At 40.9% G+C, this 24,324-nt stretch overlaps 1 protein-coding gene across 1 annotated transcript in view; it reads left to right on the top strand.

Annotated features, from left to right (window-relative positions):
- Positions 1 to 24,031, top strand: part of afdna (afadin, adherens junction formation factor a) — a 118,383-nt gene extending 94,352 nt beyond the window's left edge. Inside the window, 13 exon segments of the mRNA XM_042503257.1 lie at positions 1,355 to 1,555; positions 2,292 to 2,383; positions 2,583 to 2,780; positions 3,456 to 3,600; positions 4,640 to 5,048; positions 5,285 to 5,532; positions 5,616 to 5,830; positions 6,335 to 6,514; positions 11,751 to 11,879; positions 15,087 to 15,206; positions 15,208 to 15,640; positions 20,807 to 20,891; positions 22,079 to 24,031. Of these exon segments, the coding sequence (XP_042359191.1) occupies positions 1,355 to 1,555; positions 2,292 to 2,383; positions 2,583 to 2,780; positions 3,456 to 3,600; positions 4,640 to 5,048; positions 5,285 to 5,532; positions 5,616 to 5,830; positions 6,335 to 6,514; positions 11,751 to 11,879; positions 15,087 to 15,206; positions 15,208 to 15,640; positions 20,807 to 20,891; positions 22,079 to 22,232 (2,609 nt within the window). The 3' untranslated portion in view covers positions 22,233 to 24,031.
- Positions 24,032 to 24,324: the final 293 nt, after the last annotated feature.

A 24,324-nucleotide genomic window follows, 5' to 3' on the forward strand; every position in this document is an offset into this window, starting at 1 on the left:
CTCCTGAATATTTCTTCTGTTTAGTAGCTCTAATGAATGGACTATTGTCAGCTCCACCATGAGTTAATGGCAGTGATTTGGTGTTGTGAATGAAAGAAGAGAAGCAGACTTGTCCAGACAGTGTGTCCTTGTTATGTTCTCTGAAGCGCTGTAAAAAACCAGCTTGCAGACTGAATGATATAATGAGTGTTTGTGGTTACAGCCAGATCTCTCTCTCTCACACACACACACACACACACACACACACACACACACACACACACACACGGCATAGAGTTAACTGGGTTGTCTGGCTGTGTGCTGGTCTTTGTCTGCTGGAATGTGACCCGAGATTCATTAAGGAAGTCTTCTGGCCGGGCCGGTCTGTGGTCCAGGATGACGCTAAATGGGTGTTTCTTCTCCCGAATTTACTCGACCACAGTGTGTTTTCCAGTGCAGACAGTGAAACTTAACCACCAGGCTGTGAAGGACACTGGTCATTCTCTAGTAAACCTAATGCTGGGAAACTGCATAAGTCGTAGTGTAGAATCTCACAGACTCAGGAAACAACCCGAGATACCCAGAAGGAAATGAAACTGGCGCACCTACCACTCAATTTAATATTTTCAAATAAACCTTTGTTTTCCATCAACCAAAATTACTTTTTTGAAAAGATGGATGTAACATCTCACGGAATAGCACTTCATTTGATACAGTTGTGTCATTTGTCACATATAAGGGAAATCTGGAAGTCAGCACCTTAAAACAAAACTTTTCAAATCATCATGAGTCAATTCAGGACAAACACATTGTTATGTAAACGTGATGACAGATTATCATGTCAGTCTTGTCTCTGAATACACGCCATGTAACGAGTCAGTTTTGCTAACTCAATAACTCTCCACTACTCTGGATTTAAGCTGTTAAATTTGTTAAATAAAACAACACACATCTTGAATGATCACAAGGTTGTTGAGGATATTCTACTGATTATTGCTAAAAAAAAAAAAAAAAAAAAAATCCCCTAATGGTGCAGGCCAAAAGATGTAAAAAGAAAAATAAATGCCATGGTTAAAGTGAAATAGAATAACACAATAATACAATACAATACAATACAACACACAGCAAAATGTTTTTACTCATCATTTGGGCACTTAATGACTTATGCCCAAATTGCATATTTGATGTCAAGTGGGTGTCATTCAGAAAATTGTAACAACATATCCAAAAACATCTGCACTGATAAATAATACCAGTGGTCATATTTTCAAAACAACCATAACAAATACCTCTGACAAAAGATTCAACATGTCATCTTTTCACTTTTTTCTAAAACACACATTCTCTCTTTCATCATTCTTTTTCACGTCTCCAGCATCAGACCGAGGCCGTGACAAGAACGGGAAACTGCGACCAAAGAGTGAAGGCTTTGAGTTGTACAACAGCTCGGTGCAGAACGGCTCCCCGGAGAGTCCGCAGGCCGGCTGGGATTCTTACCCCGAACCAAAGAAGATGAGCGGCGAAGATCGACTCCTCAAGAACCGAGCCGACCATCGCTCCAGCCCCAACGTAGCCAGTAAGCCCTCATGCTGACCAGGATTTTATTGTTTGAATCACATGTTTCCTCTGTTTGTATTCAAGACTGCACCATATACAGTGCCCTGAGCGTCAGGATGGCATTGCTTTAAATTCAGCCTCTATTGTTCCGAGTTATTTTACCAGTCAGTTACTGGATTTTCCCTCATTACCTTGATTCTTCACAATTTAATGTAAAATCAGTATTTAAGAGAAACATCCATACATCTGATTTTTACTACACTCCACCTGTTAAATGCATTTGACCTTTTAGATCAGGCATGTCAAACTGGTCCACAGGGGGGCCGGTTTGACATGCCTGTTTTAGATAATACACCCACCCATTCATCACATTGTTGGCATTGTAACATGAATTTAATAGCGAGTCACATTGTGGCACGTTCACAACATTTTAACCTAACATAGGCAGTAAATCAAGCAGAAAATATCTGTGGTAAACAAGTCAGTGGGTTTTGACTGGGCATGGGCAGTAGTGGAAATAGACAAAAAAACGTGCTGGTGTTGTTCTTTAAGTACTCCACCCAGATATTGAAACATGGTGCCACAACATGTCTGCAAAGTTTAAAAAAAACAACCTGAGAAACCACAACCATTTTGTGTAATTTGGGATTTCATGATGACTCCTTTGGGCCTCTTATTAATTGCTCAGTTGTACTGCATTGCTGGTGAATGCTTTAACTGTACTAAAAGGACTGTCTTTCCTGCCCCGTCATCAGACCAGGGCCAGAGTCCTGCAAGCAAAGCGGTGTACCCCGGAGGACCTGGCACAAAGATCACCTCCGTCTCCACTGGCAACCTGTGTGCAGACGTAAGTAACTATGGGATTGAAGCCGGTGGCGTCCGTATGTGGAATTTGTCAGCAGAGTAGATGAGACTCGGGGACACGCAGTATCTAGAGCAGAGATGAGAAATTATTTTTCCTGACAGTGTGTTGCCTGTTGAGTTTTTGGAAGATGTCCAAAATATTTTCTTTTCACTCAGACATTTTTATTTTTTTCCCTCATCAGGATGAGCCCTCCCCTCCCCGTCCAGAGGCCTACCCCATCCCCACCCAGACCTACCCCAGAGAGTACTTCACCATCCCGGCTTCAAAGAGCCAGGATCGGGTTGTTGGTCCTGGGCAGGGGCCAGCACAGCACTGGCAGGGCATGGACGACAGAGAACGCCTCCCTGTGGTCGACAACATTCACAACAACAGCATGCAGGTAGGGCAGCATCAGTCACAGACGTAATTATCCGAGAGTACTTGCTCTGCAATGTGCAACGATATTTTTTGCAGACACTACATCTCAAACAAAAGCCAGACAGTGTATTTTATTAAATTGCTGTGAGCTGTAAATTCACCGCTTTTCATCAGAAGAGAGACGGTATTGTTTTCACAGAGCCTTACGGTGCAGATTCTCTCCTCCTCTGTGTCACTGCCTGCATGTATGCAGCAACTTGTACCAAAGAGTCTGGGACCAAAGCATCCTCAGAGGCTCACAGCACAGCAAAAAGAAAAAAACAGAACAAAATGACTGCTTCACTTCTCAGTCGACTTGGGGGGTCTCTGACTGATGATTCAAATATCAGACTTTTAGGGAGCAGCTCTACAGTGAAACATTGGAAAAATAAATTTGGAAAAGTCAGAGAATGTTTGGACCCTTTGACTGATGTGGTTGCATCATTTTCTACCTCTCTTTATTTAATGTCTTTTTTCTATCATGCTCCCTCCTAATCCTCACCATTTTCTTTCTTTTGCCTTCCATCTCACCCTTGCCCCATTCTCTCTCTTCCTCTTTTCCTGCTCGACCCTCTCCATCTCAATTTCCATTTTCCTTCCTTTCATTGTCTGTCCACCTTCTCTCGTCTCTGACTCCATGTTTCCATCTCTCCCCTAGCGGATTAACCACTCGCAGGAGGAGTTGTACCCCCCACCTGGAGGTCTGAGACCAGACATGCAGCCGCACTACCAGCAGGACTACCAGCACCGGGACCTGGACTACCAACACAGAGATCTTGACTACCAGAGAGGTCCACCGGGAGGTAATAAGAAAAAAAGAGGCTGACAAAACGATGACTTGAGCACCTGAGAGTGTATCAACTGCCAGATTATGTAACAGCTCAGTGGTTTTCAGCATACAAATGTTCCTTAAATTTTAGTCAAATTTGATATTATTGTTTATGATTATTCAATATATAACAATAACAATATTTCATTTAGAATGACGAAGCAACAATGTGTGTGTTGTGACATTTGCCCCTCAGTCTATAAAATGAGATGCTGCAGACTGTCAGTCACTTGTAGTCAGTTCATTTTGTCTTGACGGTGCTGACAGTTGACCATCATTAGTTTGGACTGAAAGCTCATTAAAATTTTTACATCTCTTTTAGTATCGAATGGGTTAAGTAAGTCTTAATGAAATGCCACACAGAAACTTGGCCTGGCTGGAGGCTTTATGTTTGTGGGTTGTTTGGATGTTCATACGTCCATCTCATTCTCATAAAGGCGTTGTCTCAGGAATGCCTTCAGGGAATTTCTTTAATACTGGCCCAAACATTCATCTGGTGGTCGAAGGTGGTCACTGTGAACTCACAAAACATGTTTTTTGGCCATTACTGTCGAATTCATACATTAATTACGACATTTCACACAAATGTCTGATGGGATAAAATGATGAAGTGATGACGTTTTATATCCAAAAGGTCAACTTCACTGTAACATAATGTAAAGCAAACACTTTTATCAGTGTCATATCTCTTGGATGCCCAAATGGAAACTGTGCTGACTGTATAGATTTCTTTTGCTGCGTGAGGGGAAGATATGTTTTTTCACAGACAAGGATGTAAACTGTAAGTACAATGTGACTGGACCATTGAGGCATACATGTGAAATACCATTGTTTATAAAACGTACTGCTGTATAAAAGATTAAAAAAAACAAACATTTTGGCTGTTCCCCTCAAGTTTGTATAGGGAAAAAGATTAGACCAAATCACAGATTTACGCACAGATTGCCGAGGTCACAAATCAGACACGACGAGCAGAGTTGGTGACCACTGACTGTATTTCTGTGTGTCTGTAGGTGTTGGAGGTCCTGACCACTGGGCCCCTCAGCCGCAGGTGTCTTCCTCTTTGGAGTCATCCACGTCCAGCCAGGAGCACCTCAACTTCTCAGCCTCCTCCTCCTCCTCCAACAAGACCCAGAACCAGAAGACAGGGCCGGGCCGCTGGAAGACACCCAATGCCCCTCATGCTGCACCGCCACATTCAGCCCAGACTCCATCCCGCTCTGACCTGCCCCCCCCTCCACCCCCACCACCAGCTCCTTACCCTGATGCCTACGACCCCTACGATCCCCAGCCAGAGCTACCGCTCCCGCCACCTCCCGCTGCCGTCACTCCGGTAACAGCTCAGCAGGCTGCAGACCGCAAGAAACGTGAGGAGCAGCAACGCTGGTATGAGAAGGAAAAAGCTCGGCTGGAGGAAGAAAGGTGGGGTTTATTTTGTGTTTTTCTTTGTTATTTTTTATTAGACTTATCAAAAAAAATATTCTATGAACAAAGGAACATTTAATTTAACTGAAATTTGTTTACAAAAAAAAGTGAAAGAAATGGCTAAGCAGGTGCAACAAAGATATGAATTGAGAACCAGAACGCGAGAACATATACAATTCAGAGGAACAGCTTTATCATAGTAATTGCTTACAATAATGGTGATGATCCCCCAGGGAGAGGAAGAGGAGAGAGCAGGAGAGGAAGCTGGGCCAGATCCGGGCCAACCCCGTCATGCCCGTCCAACCTCACAACAACGGAGGATCCATGCCTCCTCCTCACCACCAGCCCCCTCTGCCCTCCGTGGCCCCTCCCCAGCCCTACCTCCCCCCACAGCCTCAGCCTCCCCCATCCAGACCAGAGAAGCTCGCCAGCCTGCCGCGCTCAGCTGTTCCTCCACCTGCCAGTGCCTCCCACCCTGCAGGTAAAACTTTACTTACATTTAATATATCATCTCAGAAAAAGATATTTCTACACTGTTAAAATAATAAATAACATTTGATGTAGGCATGGACACGGTGATCAGGGAGCTATTACCGCAGCAGCAGCCACGGACCATTGAGAGGCGAGACCTGCAGTATATTACCATCAGCAAGGAGGAGCTAACGTCCAGTGACAGCCTGTCTCCAGACCCCTGGAAACGAGACGCCCGTGAGAAGGCAGAGAAACAGCAGCAGCTTCACATCGTCGACCTGCTGGACAAAGAGATCCAGGAGCTCCAGGTGGGCACAACTTAAGCTCCATACATACCCCAAACCTTTGTGCTCTTGTACGAACCAACCAGCATCTCCACCAGTTTTGAACCATTGTAATGAACAATGCACAACAATGCACAATGGAAGTAAACATTAGTAGCAAGATGGCATTTTTTTTTTACAGATGTTTGGTTTTATCAAAAAACAAGCATGGACCAGTTGTTAATGATAAGACGTAGTGGAGTATTATGTGTATGTTTCTTTCCAACCTGTAGAATATGACACGGTTTGCACTTCAGGTCAAGATAAACCTGCTATTTTTTGGTTCCAGCTGGGAACCAACCTTTCTGGTTCCAAACCAATTTACTTTTGGTCGAAATGCTCTAAACGGTTTAAATTAAGTGCTGGAACCAGAAGAGAATCGGTTCCATGTTGGTGAAACGGAGGTATCACAGGGAAGAAGGATGTAGTGAGGGATTTACAAATATTTGGTGCAACGAAATCCAGATCTGATCGCACTTTATTTTACAGTCAAAGCCAGAGCGAACGGCAGAAGAAAGCGACCGCTTGAGGAAGCTGATGCTAGAGTGGCAGTTCCAGAAACGACTGCAGGAGTCCAAGCATAGCGACGAGGACGAGGAGGAGGAGGATGATGAGGACGTGGACACCATGATGATCATGCAGAGGCTTGAGGCCGAGAAGAGAGCCAGGGTGAGATGGGCGGTGGTGGTGGTGGGATGGGAAATGGAGAGATACTGGACGACAGGTGGAGATAGAGAGAGAAAAAAAGAAAATGTTTAATAAAGGATAGGAGAGATGAAGCTTAGAGACCAAACATGCAGCAACTGAAATGACAAGAAGACATGAGAAGAAAAGGGGAGATCAATTCAACATTCACAGAATGGGCTGAAGGAAAGAGTAGACATAATAAAATGGGATGGACATGTGCAAAGGCTGTTTTGGCAGAAATAAAACATTGTCTTCAAGTTTAGAAACAAATCTGTAGTTAAGCACACAGGGAAGGGCGAGCCGCAGGAAACCAGGCTGATGGGGGTGGGGTGGGGGGTTTGACAGAGCCGGGTTTCAAATGCTACAAGGGGAAATGGTGGATTCCTCTGTGGCTCCTACTATGAATGTCCTGCAATGTGCATCTGCAACATGCTTCTGTCATCGCTTTGCCATGCTGAGCTGCTTTAATCTGATTGGCTGGAGGGGGGGGGGGGGGGGATTCGGGCAGGCAGGCTAGGATGTTGTTAATGCTACATTCACATCATATGGCTATGACTGTGACTTTTCTTTTGATGAGTTAAGCCTGCAGGTCCTGATTTCTGTTTGGCAGAGACATCTTTATCCTGCTGTGCAAAGATACAACAGCTACTTTAAAGTGAACACACTTGTGTCTGGCATGTTTTCCAGAAAATGCAAATGCAGCATAAAGTACTTCGTTGTATGCCAGGAGCGAACCATGACAAAAATGTCACTGGTCCCATTTCAACAAGCTTCTCTGCACCCTTAATAGAAACTGATTTCTTTGTTGTTTTTTTTTTAATAATCCTGCATAATGCAGGAGTAGAGGTGGATAAGAATTAGCCCAGCTTGACTTATACAGAAAGCAGTATGGAAAGGCTGAAGCCATAACACGGGCTGATGATACTTAAGTTATCATGAGAATAATTTCTCACACTAAACTGGCCATTGTGTAGCTTATTTTCTCTGTGTGTGATAGGCTGTGGTGGATGTGACAGGTGTTGGTGGGTGCTGCTGTGTGTTTGATGTGCTTAGCTGTAGTGGCTGGAAGGTGTCAAATCTGTGAGGGTGTGTGATTGAATTGTGGTTGATTTGGTTTCTTGGAGGGATGCACTGATTTTTTGGCTAAACATCAGTATCGGGCCAGCCCATATTCACCTTGTTGACTGCCGTTGGACTGTCAGAAAATGAGATAACATCACTGATGGCAATGGCGTATGTTTTTTTTGTTGTGTCATATCGATTTGGTGCAGGCTAAAAAAACAGGCTTGAAATTATGGAAACTGTTTGGTATGAACAGAGATCTTCCCCAGGATGTTGTCAGGAAGACAGGAGGCATTAAACTCATTATTAGTGTGTCAGAGGAGGCACCCTATTATTTTACTCACGATGCTACTTTGTAAACAATACATCTGTATTGGCACTGGCAGGAGGAGAGATGGTTTATGTTAGCTGTTAATAGCTGGAGGACAGAGCGGAGTTTGCATTGAGTTACATTATGATGTGTTCAAGCTCTGTTCATTAAAATGAGGATTGTGCGAAGATAAATTATAACACTACCACAATGTGTTCAGATTTAATCTTGTAAAATGTAGGATTTTAGAAAAAAAAATTAAAAAAGAAATTAACACAAGCTTTTTGAAGGAGAAATTAGTTGTTTTCACAGCAACAAAAATTAGTGAGGGATTTATGAGATATTATATAGAGTAAAAACACTTTTGAAGCAGTTACCAAAAAAACAGTTTTCATGTGAAAGGTTATATTAAAGGTTGTTTCATAAATATGTATGATTGAATTTGTGCTCACTCAAAGATAGTGTAATGAGGAACTAAATTACTTTAAAGTAGTTTTTTTAAGAATGAAAACTTCCTTTGCCTTGCAGAAAACAACAACAAAAGCAAAATAACACCAACAAAAAACATTGGCCAAACTGTTATTTTAAAAAGCGGTATCGGCCCAAAACTTCACCATCAGTGCGTCCCTAACATCCTTTTTTATTTTTTGTTTTTTCTCTGTAATGAAGTACATTAAAACTAAACCCTCAGGATACCATGTGCTGCTGCCATAAAACTTTTTCTGGCTGCAAGTATACACTCAACACAGTTTACAGTAAACGCGGCAATGAAGGATCAGAGGAGAAGGTCAAATCTGTTTAGTATTTAGCCTAAAATCACAACTTTGTCCCAGAGGGCTCCAACATCTTGACAGCATATTGTCCTTGACACAATCCTTGGTTTTCCTGTTTGGATTAATACATATTTGGACCTTAATTATTTTTAGTTTATATTGCACCTAGATGGCCCTTTTGCAGAAGAAATGTGTGTTAAATTAAATCCCTACAAACTGAAAGAAATGAGGGTAAAAAGTGGCAAAAATTTTGCCCTCAACAGGTTACTCCGGCCAAGACCCTTCATTATAATGAGGAAACATAAATGTATTTATCCCTAGGGATGTACAAATGGAGTGCAAAAAAATCAAAATACAAACCACAGAGACTATCAGTAAGTTGCAAAAACCAAATGTACACAGTGCTGGAGTGAGACTTAATTATGAAAACCAAATGGTACAACTTCAGGAAGAGTAAAGATAAACCAGTGGAGAGAAAAAAATGTGGAAAATTATGTAATAAGAGATATTAATTGGCAAATTGTTGGATGCAATTGTTTTTACATTTTTTGCATGTTTTTAAAAGCTTGTTTTTAGTATTAAAAAATCAAAACATATTTTTTCATTTTTTTTAATATATAAGAAAATCTACATAAATTTTTAAGAACAATTTTATTAATCCCGCTGGGGGCAATGAATAGTTACGAACAGCTTATTCACAAAGGACAAATAAAATTATATTTTAAAAATGCATTAAGGAGCTAAAATATGGAATAAAATCAATGATTAATGTTGTGAGTTATATTTTATGAAGTGATGTGCAGTCCTCATGTAGATTTGGATGTAGTGGATTAAGGAGCCACTAATCAGCAAAATGGAGAAAAAAATAATGTTTTCATTTACTGTATGTCCTCCCCCTCCCTTCTTTTATTTCTATTTTACTCCTCAGTTTCCTTCTCCTACCTCCCCCTCCTCTTCCTTTTTCTAATGTAGTTTTATTGATATCTCCTTCACACCTTCCTTTACAGTATTTGGGTATTTTCCTCTACCTCCCTCCCTCTCTGCCCCTCTCTCTTACACTATATTGTCTTCTTCTTCTTCAGCAGCAGAATGCTGTCCCAGCTATCTCTGTTCTAGACTTGGTATGTTCTTCCTGTTAATGACGAGTATCCTCTCCCTGCCCTTTACATCACTTCCTGTTTTCTGTCTGGGCTGCCCACCTGCCCGTGTTTCCTATCTGTCTCTCCCCACCCATCTGGACTACTGTCGTCGTGTCATTTGGGGGTTGGGTCTGGGGTCGGAGGCAGGGCTTGTGCCATGATTAGCTAAAGAGCTGCCGGTCATGGAGAGGCCGTCCTGGGACGCTCAGTGTTGTTTGGCTTGGGGAAGCTGTCCATCTCTTTGTCCACTCAAAACAACTGCTGGGGGGGGGGGGGGACACGGCGAGTTAAGCTGCTGCTTACCAGTGAAGAAAGACTGGTGTTTCCAAATCATTAAACAAACCTTTACATGCTGTTAGAGGAGCACGGCTGAGGTTGTTGTGGTTCTTGTCAGCAGTGATGTTTTGAGTGCATATGGAGGTGGCGCCTGCATGGCTGAATGCATCACAGGGGGCGACCATGTGGAGATCCATGCATGATAGTCCTGTGAGCCCCCAGCGCTGCCTACACAGGGCCAAATCATGACATTGTGGTGTCCATGAATCCATCCACCCACCCATCCATCCATCCATCCATCTGTGTGTGACCAGCTGAGCCTCTTTGTGTTCTTTCTTTAACGGGTCTATTCAACTGAAACTAAAACACATATTTTCTCACTTAGTCTGTGTGTTCTCTATCCCACAGATACATTTTGTTTTATTTCCATATCTGAGATTTCTGCCTGTATTACAAATCACAGAAGTGAATTAAAAAAAATTACATATAGGGAAAATATCTTGAGTAAAACAAAGCAACAGTCTTTAACGATTTGCCTTTGTTTTTAATCTCTTGACATCATTTTGGGTGCTGCCAGTTCACACAGATTAAGCACTTCCTTAATTTTTTTTTAGATTTTATTATGTATTTTATACAATAACAATGAGGATGTATTTATTGTTAATATTATTATATAAATAATCATCTGAAATAAATTCAAATCATTTTAATAAAAAAGTAATTCAGAAAAACATTCAGTAAAACTTTTTTTTAAAAAAAGAAACATAAAAAAACAAAATAAATAATAGATAAATGTATAGAATAAAGACATATGAAAAGTTAATAAATATTTTACGAAACATCTATATCCACAAAACCAACTGAATATGAGATTATTATATTTTATATCCTTAAAAAAACATTTTCTTTTTTTAAAAATTAGATAATATACATAGAACCAATATAGACTATGATATTATAATATACAGTATATCCTAGATAGATGCCTCAATGGGTAAGTGAAAAAAATTGTTGTTTTATAATTTGGTTGAAATGACCCTTTAACCACCATCCTGCCCAGAGAAGGAGTCTGTCTGTTTTTTGTGTCATTATATTTCACTGGGTTTGTGTTGGGATCAGAACATTTCTGCAGCAGCCCACTAAGCTTGCAGTTACTCCAGGTAAGCTTGATTTATTCTTCCTCGCCTGCTCAGCGGGACCTTTTGATGTTTTCATGGGCACGTTTTGGAAGAAAATCAAACGCACCTTAAGTAGCTAAAAGAGGGGCTGTCTTTTTGGTTTCTGGCTTGTTATTGTTGTTGTTGTTGTTGCTGCATGTTGTGGTTTGTGTCTGCATGTTCAGCAGTGTGTGTGTGTGTGTGTGCTTGTGTGTGTGTGCGTGCGTGTGGGTGTATGTGTATGTGTATGTCTGCCTGTGCTGTGTGTTTGCAGTGCACACTGCTCCTCTCCTCTGGAGCAGTCCTGTGAGATATATCAAACCTACCTCACATTACACTCAACATGTCAGTGTACATTAGTGTCCGAGCAGTCAAACAGAGTCACTGGATGTGGAAATGTTCTCAGAGTTTGTGTGTAAATGGCACACGATTCATTTTGTACTAATTGTTTCTTTGTTTGCGTGCGTGCCTTTTGGCATGTTGCTCTGTGTGTGTGATCAGTTGCAGGACGAGGAGCGACGGCGTAAGCAGCAGCTGGAGGAGATTCGTAAGCGGGAGGCAGAGGAGCGAGCAAAGCAAGAGGAGGAGAGGAGGTGGAGGGAGGAGGCCAAACGAGAGGCTGAGGAGAAGGTCGGTTTGTTTGCTTTAAACCTATGGGAGTTAATGAAAATCACTGATTGTAGGGTGTTTAGTAAGTTTTATCAGGATTGGACCACAATGAGTTTTCTTTTAGTATCTTGCTGTCAGTACCTTGTAGGGCCCCTTAAAAGCATTTTATTGCAGTACAGTCCTCTGTTAGACCTATGAAATTTTGAGTATTGGCACTAAGTGAATATCAAATTGTGTCGCATAAACAGATTGATTAACCTCCAAAGAGTTTAGATAACTGTGTGAAGTTAAAATAACTTGGAAAATGAGGAAATGTCTTATTTTGGACAAATATGCTTATTTGCTTTTAAGAGACTGTCAGGCACATTACCCCCTGGAGAACCACAACTTGTCGTTTTTACACCTTTAGTCTTGTATTGCTGGAAAAAAGTAAATTAAATTTAAGGTCTATTCATTTTTAGCGGTTTTATTATGCGTTGAAATCAATTAAGGCCAAAAAAAAAAAAGATAAAATCTGTCAAAAGACGTTCCTGGGCAGATTGCATTGATTGTGTCATCGGTTTGGCTACATAATAAATCCTGATTTAAATCCTCACTTCCATCATATGAGGGGTACATGATGTTTATTTGCTTATATCGATTGGAAAAAAGATCCAATGTAATATGAAAATATTGGTCCTACCTTAGGATGTACAGCAACTTCAAATCATCTCACCTGATCCACACTTTGTGTAATAGATTTAATTTAAAATAGATTAAATGGCGACTAATTCTGCACCAAAGCTTAATTTACTTAATTGACTGAAAACAGATTTAAGTTTTTAATTTTTATGTTGTGTTATAGGTTAATGAATGCAGAATCAATTGGGAGTCATCTGAAACTAAATCTGTAACACAAAACTGCTTTAAACAAAGAGATCTTATGCTCAGCTGTATTGAATTGATGTTTGTTCATATACTGTAGAGCTCTCAGCTAATTTGACAAGATCTATTGTTCCCCTAATAGGTGGAGTTTTAAATTTGGCATTATTTTGCACTTTGGAGTTTTTAAATGACCAGTAGTCTGATTTGCTGTCCACCCACCCATCTCTGTCTAATGTGTTAAATCAAACATATTCAGTGTTTTATATCATTGTATCACGTCCACTGACTTCACCATGACGTCATTATTTTGGTGCATTTGTCCTGTGAACTGTAGACCACCGATCACACCACTGGTTGTTTAAAAACCTCAAACATTTTTTAAATTTATATTACAATATTGCCTCTTTGTATAGCTCCTACAGGACAGACTTCATTATTTGCTCAGACTAGAAAGGTAGAAGAGACCAAGTGAAAAGTATCTCAGATAGGGTTTAACTTAAATAGTTCAGTGATTTTTTCCATTGAGACATTTAAAACTACTGTGGTTTTGAGAAAGAGATGTTGTTTTAAGGTGGTTTCACTGTTAATCTGATGTTTGTTTATCGTAAAGATGTCCAATTGCATGTCCTCATCTTGTGCAACCCCCCCCCCCACCCTATGTGACGTGTTGCTGTGTCATGTAATGTGCTCCCACCCACCTCAAGCATGGGACTCCCATCTTGTTGTCGTCGTTGTCGATGTGTGTCAGGAAGTTCAGTTGTTTGAGTTTTTCGGGGGAAGCTGTTATGGTTTTGTTGAGTTTTTAATTTAAGTTTTTGTGACCATTTCCATCCAGCATCGCTTCAGAAAAACTTTGTTTAGGGAATGCCGCCCACCCTCCCACTTTTCCCCAAAAAACCACATGCTTTACATTCACTTCATGCACACACACACAGAAATCTACACCTACCCGTGTGCCTCGCTCCCGCCCTCAGCCATCCATACTGAACATATTCAGAAACCCAGCCACCCACTCATTCAAACCCACACACCCACTAATCCCTCCCAGTTTCTTCAGATTCCAACTGGGCTGATTCAACCATCAAAAGCAGCTCGGAGACATCCACAGCACTAGAGGTTATGCTTTTGAGGAAATACACGATCTCGACAACATGCAACGGACCAAAAAACACAAAAAAAACCCCTGAAGATAATCTGACATCAGAAGCATCGACATTGAGCAAAATGTGACCCGGAGCAGCTGGTCAAGCTCCAAACCCAGAAATCTAAACACATTCCTCCAGCGTAGATACATGTATAACATCACAGGCCAGCGGAGACAGGGTGGGCTCGAGTCAAAAAACTACCCACAAACCAAATAGTATAAACTGAGGATACGCAGAGAACCTGAGGCACATATGGACACATAGTTTGTGAACACATGCGTAAACTCCCACAATGCTGAGGGAAGGGGAGATGGCGTTGGACAGGGTGGTCCGGGAAACTAGTTCACGGTACTTCAGTTGCCAAGTGTCAGACCAAGTATTCAGGTAGTGTGGACCAGTTAGAACAGGTTCTTCTTCCAGTATTTTGTCAGATTGGTGGAGTTGTTAGACCAGTCAGAGTGGATTTATGGTTTGGTTGAATGACTTTGACGTTCTTGTAAACATACAACATATTTGGGCAGTCAGCAGGAGGACCAATTTGTTTTTGTGGAAAACCAGTTAGGTTGAGTTCAACTCATGGGCAACATTTATAAAACTGTTTTGGATTTATTCTGACATGTAAATTAATTCTTAGCCATATAAAGTTGTTTTAGGAGGCTAAAACAGCTGTGTTTTTGGTGTGGTTTTTGACTCTTCATATACCAAATGATTAATTAATTAAATCCAAGTAAGTTGATTTGAATAAGTACTTATCCAGATTAAACTTTAAATAAAATAATGCTGCTTATTATTCACTAATGATGTTTTTTCCCATGTTTTTGAAGGAAATCAAGCCAATTTGCTCAGGTTTCAAAGGGTTAAGACACTGATTAAGATGATGTTTGATCATCAGACCATTTTTTTAAATGATGTCCCTGATCAAGGACCAGTTCACTTCAGTTCTGTTAAATTAGTCGACATGGTGGACTTGGTCTTTGTTCTGTGTCAGATCTTTGGGTATGGTTAGACAGCCCGGTTAGAGCAGGTGACGTTCAGCCCAGAAGAATAGTGCTGGACAGATGTAGGTGTTCCTGTGGTAGAGGCAGGGGTCGTGGAGCTTTTTGTCTAGTTGAATATTTCCCCAGCTGTTAGTATCTGTAGCTGATTGGCTAGTTAGTGTCCACTGCTGAGGTGAGAGCCAGTGAGAGTGGAGCTTACTAACAGGTTGTCCCTCCCATAGAGGAGACAAGAGGAGGAGTACTACACTCGCCTGGAGGCCGGCCGGCTCGTCAGGCGTCAGCAGCTTTCTCTCTGCCTCCTCGTGCTGCCGGCGCCGCTCGGCCTCCAGGCGAGTGTAGTAGCCCCGGGATTACCAACCCCCCGCCCCCCACAACCCTACTAACACCCCCCCACCCCCCCCACAGAGAAACACCTCCTACCTCAAAACCCAGGTCGCCTCCCCCGACACACTCTACACCGCCAAGTTTGTCTCCTACGCGGGCGACGAGGAGGACGAGGACGAGGAGGAAGCCACCAAAGCAGGGAGTGGCGGCGGCGGCAATCAATCAGGTCAGGTGAAGCTGTCGGCGACCAGGAAGTCGTATGGCGACCTCCCGGCCTCCGCCTCGCCCAATCACAGCAGGCCTCAGCCGCCGCCCACTGCGCGCAAGCCCCGCCCTCTTTCTGACGGCATCTTCCTGTCTGGCTCGTTCCAGCCGCCAGTCAACAACTCCAACAGTACAGGTCCCCCCCTTCCTGCCAAACCCAGCTCCATGCCCCCAGGAGGCTTTAAAGGTAGACCCGGAGAGAGGAGAGAGGAGTCAGGCTCGCCACGGCGCCCTCCACAGCTCCCGCACCTCCCTCTCATCCACTCATCTCTTCATTTACTACCCACTCCTTCATAGTTTAGAGCTACTTTGTCTTTATTTTGACCTTCAGTAGAGAGGCCTTTTCATTTCCACCGTCTACTTTTTTCCTTCCTTTACATGTTTGTCCAAATTTTTTTGTCGTCAGTCAGTCCCTCCGTTCATCACTTTATGTTTTATTCATGTGGAAATTTCCCTCCCTCTCTTTGAGGAAATCAGATTGTATTTTTTTTTATGTTGGTTTGTTTAAACACCTCCTCCAGTAATTTTTCCACATCTTCCTCCAATCAAACCCCCCAACCCTCGATCAGCACTAGTGAACAGAAAAAGCAATCGATAATCACGCCACCACTTTTCGCTGCAGATTGAGACCCATCAGAGCCAATCATAGTACTGTTGGTGTTGTCGCTCGCCGCCTCCTTTATGTCTGGTTTGTTGCTGCTTGGGACCCGAGGGGGCGAGGCCACAGCCGTCAGTCTGCCCGCCCGCCCCCTTCCTGCCCCGTGGCTCTGCTTAGCGGTGTTGGCTTTAAAGGGAAGGAGACACACCATTGGCTTTACACAACCCATCAATCACCCGATTAAATCATTTCATAAACATGCCAAAACGCACACAGCAGCAGTGTGTTGAGTGAAAGGCCGCTTCTTTGTCTGTGGATGTTTGAAAAAATCTTCTTGCTGTCAGGCTGGATCAAACTCAGCTTCTTCATAACTCAGTCTTCTGAAACCACAGTGCCTCCTAGTGGCAGCTATCCATCACAGCTGTTTATACACAAGATATTAAAGGTCATGCTTGTGCCACAACTAGAAAAAACCTATTTGTCAAGCAGTGTTTCTTCACATAGCTCAGATATTAAACAGCTGTTTTTCTTGGTTTATCCAGGTCAGATGTTTTGTCAGGATACCAATCATGGCTTTTCTTCAAAAGGGCTCATTGTAGAAAAGCGGTATCTGACTGTGGAGGGGTCATGCTGCAGTCAACTGGCAGCTGTCTAGAAGCTCTCAGCATGTCCTTATATGGTTTTACCTCAGTCTAATCTAAGGGATGGTTAGACGAATTAAATTACATTTACTTCTTTAATGCTTTCTTTTTTATGCTGAAATATTGTGCTGCCTTACTGTTTTAAAACTTTTTGAAATGAAAGAGCTTTTAAATTAACTTCTCACAAATATTAATCAGAGCCAGATATTTAACATAATATTCAGTTTCGACCAAAATGTGTCAGAAGCACAGTGCTGATTTTCAGGATCCACTATTGAACCAGATCTCCAATGTGCACATTTGGTTAAGTAGTACATTTAAAGTGATTTTTTGGGACATTTCATAAATGTAAATCTAAGATATTGCATATTAAAACAAAGATAATTTAGGAAATACCATTTAATAAATGTTTTTGCTGATTCCCCTAATAATGAGCAGCACATCTCCACAGTTAATGTGCATGTTGATAACGCATCAGATGATGCGGCTCTCAAATTCTAGGTGGCACAGAGACCCACAGAGTGAGCAGTCAGAGTTAAAAATTAAAACATGAAATTGGATTATTATTTTTCTCATTTTATTTTAACATATCCCTCATCCATCGTCCACAATCTGACTTGCATGTTCTTGTCTTCACCCTGATCTGAAACCCCCAAAAAAATAAGACAAAATACCACCTAGGAAGCACCTTTTTTCACCCTCAATACCCACTAGGATGCTGGATTTTGGCACATTGTTTCAGTATGAAAAACTGTTTCAGTTCAAAATGCTAGCACTAAATGTGCGGTCAGATTCGTATTAATGTTTACTTATTCTTTGACCAGATCCAATCCTTATTGACGTCTAAAAAGTTGCCAATTTTTTAAGATTTTTATTTATTTTATTTTTTTTGCACAGCTGCTTCCGTTTAGACATTAACATTTGAAACCTTTGACTTCTTGTGACAAAAGGAAATGTTTATAATTATCAAAGGAAGTCGCCAGAAAAAGCCTATTGTTACAGAAAAATGTCAAATGACTCGGAGCCTGATCGACATTTGGTCACAAGCAGACGCGACTTCATATGAAGGCTCAGTGAAGCTATTAAAACGTCCACAGACAAACAGAGCTACAAATGCAGCACAGTTTGAATGTCATCACTGCCTGAGGTCGAGGAAACAGCTGCCTGCACCTTTAAAATAAAACTCCTCCACCCTCGCTGCCTTTTGAACACTAAAACACATCCAGGACCTCATGGACAACTGTTGCATTTTCACTCCAATCAGAAAAAACATCCCACTAATGTCCCACTTACCTCCCCCAACCACCCCCCCCACCCCCACCCCTACCCCCAACCACGCCTCCACCTCCCTCAGAAATAAAATCTGAAATCTGCATGTCTCACCGCCTCTCACACCAAACACATGCATCATGAACACAGCATACTGCACTCTGGCTGCCAGCGGCTCACCCCAGTAACTGGCTTGATGTCTATTGCTTTTTACTGGCTGTCCTGTGCGTAGCTTCCACCAGGCTGCTGCCTTTATTTCTCCTTTATTTGCTTCTTTTTCCCCACTTTATTCTCTGTCTGTTAATCTGCCCTTGCGGTCTAACTGTCTCCCTGTTTGTGCTTGTCGTCTACCTGTTTCGGCTCTGTCAGCTGATCTGGCTTGTCCTTCATCCCGTCAGTCTGTGTCTCTGCTGTCTAACGCTGCAGCTTTACTAAACCTGACTACAACTCCCACAGGGCATTGCGGCAGGTTCAGGTGATCACGTGGCACCTGAGTCTCTGGCTTCCCTGACAAATTAATCTCCAAAATGTACTTGAATGAGTGTGATTTGATCAGCTGGCAGCTCCAGAAGCTTGAATAAAAAATGTGTCTTTTTCTCGGAACCTAGGTGTTTTTATATTAAAATCACAATAAAAAGCAACACTGACACCCGTTTGGCTCAGAAGGTGCATGAACTGGAGAAAGCTACAAAAGAAGAATAAATTCAATTTATCCCCAGAGACAGATGTTCTGACAAAAAATGTGTGTTGCTGCAGAAAAATAAAAAACAAAGAGTTTATTTCAGACTCCGCTGGCCTCCAAGATAACTGAACCAGAGTCAAAGAAAAACATTCACAACCTTTGAGAATCTGTGACTTTTTTTGTGAATCTGGAGATTTTTCATTCGCAGCGCCTAAGTATAATTTTCCATCTCTTTTGGCTCCACAGAGGAATGTGCGTGGCCTTGAACATGGCTCGATTCTCTGTGGTTACTTTGTTCTCTGCCAGTTTGTGTATGTGTGGTTAGAGGCTGAAGTGGGACCCGGCTTGATCTCGTCCCAAACTACACTTCAGATCTCTCCCTCTCTGTTTTCGCGTTATAAAACCCAAAGAATAAAGGGGCTTAGGAGCTGCCAGCTGGATGAATCCATGTGGGTTCACACCCTGTCACTGTGTCTGCATCTGAGCTGTACCAACAGCCCCTTCCATGTCATCTGAAACACGAGGTATAGGTATATTTGGACTCTAAGTTGTTTTTCTTCCAGCAGTCAGCTGGAAGTATTCAACCACTGTTTTTATTCATTAGCACAACAGGGAAGAACTCAACTTTACTGTTTGGATCCAGTGATTCCTCTTAACCTGTGGTGTGAAATATTGTGCCACAAAGAGAGTCTGCAGGGTTTTTTTTCTCAGTTTAAACACATAACTCTGATTCATTCCCGTTAAGCAAATACATGTTGTCACTGAGGCTGACATTATTCTGTATTTTCTGTCTGTCAACTAGTTCCATAAAAAGACCAAATAAGAATGTGTTAGCACGTCCATCACAGTGGCCCAAACAGTTACCTTTAAAAAATGTGTTTCATATACAATAATGATTAAAGGAGCTGATGAGCATTTTCTGAGCTTTGCAAACACCCCAAATAACTTCCTACATTAGCAGTGATGGAGGAATTACTCAGATCCTTTACTTATGTGAAAGAACTAATATCACCCTATGAAAATGGCATTTAAGTAAAGGTAAGTATAATCAGCCAAAATGTACTTAAGTATTACAAGTAAAAGTACCCAGTGCAGAAATTAACACACACACACACACACACACATCCAAAAAACTCATTAAATGTTTATCAAAGTAATTGGCAGTATCCAATTTTCTCGATGCACATTTATTTTCCTTTACGTGATCAATTCATTATAGGTTTTGTTCTTTTTATGGGATTTGTTGACAAAGGATTAGAATATAAAATATCACTTATACCTAAAGGATTATGTGACCTTGAATCAGCAGGATCGAACTAATAGTTCTCTTTCCCTGCTGTAATATTTTATTTGGATATAAAGCTCTGCAGACTCCTGCGTCACATAATCATGAACCACTCAGGCAGATCCGACTCCGGCTGCGTCTCGCTCTGCTGGACAATGCTGGATTTAGAAAAGACACAGGGACATATGGGCCAACTGATTAACGTCTCCTTTAGAGGTCAGAGGTTGGGGTCACCCTCCAGGTTAGTTATTTTAACAATTATACAGGGGCTTTTTTCTTCACTATATGGCTTGATTTATATGCTAAATTTCCTGAATCCATATATTTTGTAAATCCTACTCGATACAGAATCAAACGGCAAAACATAAAACTCTCAGAAACTAAACAGATGTTTGACGGTGACCTCAGTCTCAGATCCCACCAACACGACCACAGACCATTTTTGCTGCTTTGGAATGGCCCTCTAACAGCTTTTTCAACGCTCTCTTTTTCTCTTTTCTCGGCTCGCTGCTCTACTTTAATGAGATCTGATTGTTTCTGCCTTAATGCTTCTCCAGAACCCATTCCCTTCCTTCCTTCTGCTCAGGCTGGTCTGTGGGAAATGAAGTGATGTCAACTGAGGAAGCTGCTGGCGCCCAGAGTCTCTGGTCAATAATCGATACTGTCATGGGAAAATAATTTGCCGTCTTTCACAAGGTTTCTGTGTGATTAAAATGCCCAAATGTCTCATTATAATGGGGGGTCGGTGCCAGAGACCTTTGACAGCCAGCAGCTTCTGTCTCGGATGTTTTTAGATGACAAAAGCTGAAATATCAAAGATACTGACTCTTATTTATCTGTTCTGTCTGTCTTCTGTGTGACTCCTGAACCTTGGACAGGATTTAACTCGTACACTGGAAACTCAGCAGGAGTTGTAGGATCAGGAGAAGTATACAACGACCCGCGGGACAAATGGACAAAGAGGTGACACTTTTTCTGTTACCTGTTTTTAGTTGAAGGACTAATTCTGTATGAAACACTGGTCAATGTGTCTAACAGTTAAACAGTATCCTTAAGAAGAGTCAGAAACATATTTTTTACTAAGACTTCGATAAACAAACCACATTTCAAAGACACGTCTCATGCATGGTGCACAATGCATGAAGGGACCTCTTTGTATGTCGAGTGTTAAGCTGCCAGTTTGTTACAATATGAAATGAGATTCAGTCACTTTATTATTCTGTATTCTGACTTTTTTTATCCATGGTTTTTTTTATTATATATGGTGTTGGGTGAGATGAGTTGAACTGTAATTCAGAACCTGCACTGAAAATGTTGCCGTGAAAATATTAAGTATGTGAGTATAATCAGGCAAATGTACTGATAGTATTTAAGTTAAAGTGCTAAATGTAGAAATATAATCCCTCTGACTGTAACTAACATGTATTACATCAGTAGATAATTAGCACATACGTGTAAGAGCAGGACTTTACCGTTGTAGTTAAGGTGGTGCTTATTTTGAACGGTGTTTTTTGTGGCTCACTTTGTATCATTCTGTATCCCCTCTAAATTCAAGTAGGTTTTTTTGTGTTTTTTGTTTAGTATAACTTCACATTGTTAAAGCTGTTTAGGGTTTTCCACAATTTAATTTATTTGTGGCGGCCCGGCACGATTAAAACATCTGCTACTACCTATTGATAATATATTTTTGGAGCGCTTTTGGAATACTAATATATATACATACGTATTTGCTTATGCATTGCACCACACTCCCGGATCACTGACTGTACTCTGGGCACAGACGGAGCAGTATAATGCCAGGCGCTGTGAAAGTGAAACCTAATCATTCATAGCACTGGGTCTTAAAGTTTTCTTTTGTAGCAGCAGCTGCTCTTATCCATCAGTCTGATTGGCCCTGATGGGATCGAGGTAACAATTATCTGACCTGCTACTCAAACTCCTTAAATTGCTGCTTGGAAATAAAAAAAGCTGCATTCACTGACCCAAAGATACGTCCATATGTTAAAAGGGGACTGCTCTTAAAATGTGTTGTATGCAACGTTTAGGAAAACACTGAAGTACAGTACCTCCGATTATTCTTGAGTACATGTACTTGATACATTCCAGGATTTGATATAACTTGCATTTTTGTATGTGTCTGTGTGTTGCAGTCAGGAGCAGGAGAACTCGATCCCCAGCGGCGCTCCGGAGAGTCTGACCTTCAAGGAGCGTCAGCGTCTCTTCTCTCAGGGGAAGGAGGTTTCCAACAAGGTCAAGGCTTCACGCAAACTCATGGAGCTGGAGAACGAGCTCAATACCAAGTAGTAGAGCCCGAGCCTTCCACCTCCCAGCACCACCTTAACAACGACATCACCATGGTAACGTTAAGGTGCTCCTGGGATAAAAACTCTCCTCCTGTATGTGTTGTTTTCCCCCTTTCTTTTTTTTTATTTTAATCATTGAATAACTGGACCATTCACTTTTTTGGCGTAGCTATATCGTTGCAACAGGAGAGACATTTATGGCTTAAAAATTTCTTCCCCTCGTTAAGGTCTGTCAAAGATATATAATGATAAAGCACTGTACAAAAGTTTTAATTGTATCTAGTGAAAATTTGAGAATCACACGACAAAGGGGGATATATTTTTGTTTATAAAATGGTTCTTGGGGCGAGGGGATGGAGAAAGGTTTTTTCTCATTTTAATTTTTTTTTTTTAAATAGTTCACTGAGAAACAATTTTACGGTGTTATTTTAGTGCTCTCTTTCTGCATCATGTTGTTTTCACACTTTTAATTGCCAGCAGAAATGCCCATAATTGAGCTCCAGACCATTTTTTTTTTGTTTGTTTGTTTGTTTGTTTTTTTTAAATTAAATTCTCAGTGAGTGAAAACACTGTTATTTCATTCCGTAGCAAGAAAGCATGGAAATTTTTTTTTTTTATTTTTATTTTGTGACATTTTAGATAAACTCTGAAAGATTCTCCAAAAGAGGATCGTACAGTCCTGAGAAGGAACTTTAAGTGCACAACATTACTGTAAATATTTGGGTCCACAACTGTCTCACTCTTTTACTACTGTAGAAACCTGCCAGGCTTGTGTTCGAAATAAATAAATAAACAAACAAACAATAAAAACTTCAAAACTAATGTGATTTAACAGCATTTTGGTGACAGAAAAATCCAACTCCCAAACACTAAATTTTGGACTGCCTCCCTGCTGCTCCTCACTGTCAGTGGAGTTAAATTTTTAAATGTTTCACCCCCATCTGGCGTAACTCTTAATTTTATTTACTTTTAAATCTAATCTTTTTTGCAGAGTTGTGTGAGATTATTTTGATTGTAAAACTCAAGGTAGAAAAAGGATTTCTTTCTCTCACAATGTGATTAATGTTGGTTTTCAAAATAAAAAAGAAAAAGAAATTAATCTTAAAGCCTGTGTTTGCTTTACAGATACTTATTTCAAACCTTGTGGGAAAACATACTTGCACAAAAAACTTCGTTTTTAATATTAACTATGTATCTGCAAACCGTTTTGAGAAGTGAATTACATTCGGGACCTCTTGTACTGTGTTAATAATCCGTGTTTTTTGGCATTAGAGACAGAAAAGTGTTCTGTTTTTACACCAGCTGTAGTTTGGGGTTTTTTTTTAAATTTTTTTTTATTTTTTTGGACTGGAGTCAAGGTGACAGAATTGTGATTGTACAAATATATATACACACACAATTATTATCATTACTTTGACAAACACTGCTGCTCTGCTAAAAGGAACACACTTCAAATCCCGGTGTATCCCCCCAGTTTTAAAAACAAAAGATAAAAAAAAATAGTGAAGCTTCACATGTATCTCTCTTCTGCAGTTTGACTCCATCCTGTGTGTGGATTTATTTAATTTTTTTCTCCAGGAGCCTCCACTAAAACACATTCTACATGATGAGATAAGATGCTGATATAATAACTGACCTGTAAAAACACTACACTGTCTCCTCTCCCCCCACAACAACAACAACAACAACAACAACAACAACAACAACAAATCCTTTTTAGGTTTCAAAATGAACTGAATCATTTAAATGGTTTCATGTTTAGCCTTTTGTAAATCATTAATAAATACAGATTTTTCAACAGTGCAGGCGTGCAGTGTGGTCTTTTTTCAAACAGATTTGCTTTAGTATTTTCGTTTTATAATAATTAACAGTTCTACCTCCAACCTAGTAATTAGCGTACTTCTTAAACCACTTTTTTTCTGACTCCTGTAGTGCAATTTAACTCTTCAGATTAAGAGTTTACAACACTTAAAAATTTGAAGTACCCTACAGATTAAATTAATCTCTGCCTTTACAAATAATGTTCCAAACATTTTAATTAGTAATTTTGATACGAGTGTATTTCGTTACCTGACTTTTACTGCTGTTTCTCA

This window comes from Plectropomus leopardus, chromosome 16, assembly GCF_008729295.1.
Source record: "Plectropomus leopardus isolate mb chromosome 16, YSFRI_Pleo_2.0, whole genome shotgun sequence".
NCBI classification, from domain to species: Eukaryota; Metazoa; Chordata; class Actinopteri; order Perciformes; family Serranidae; genus Plectropomus; species Plectropomus leopardus.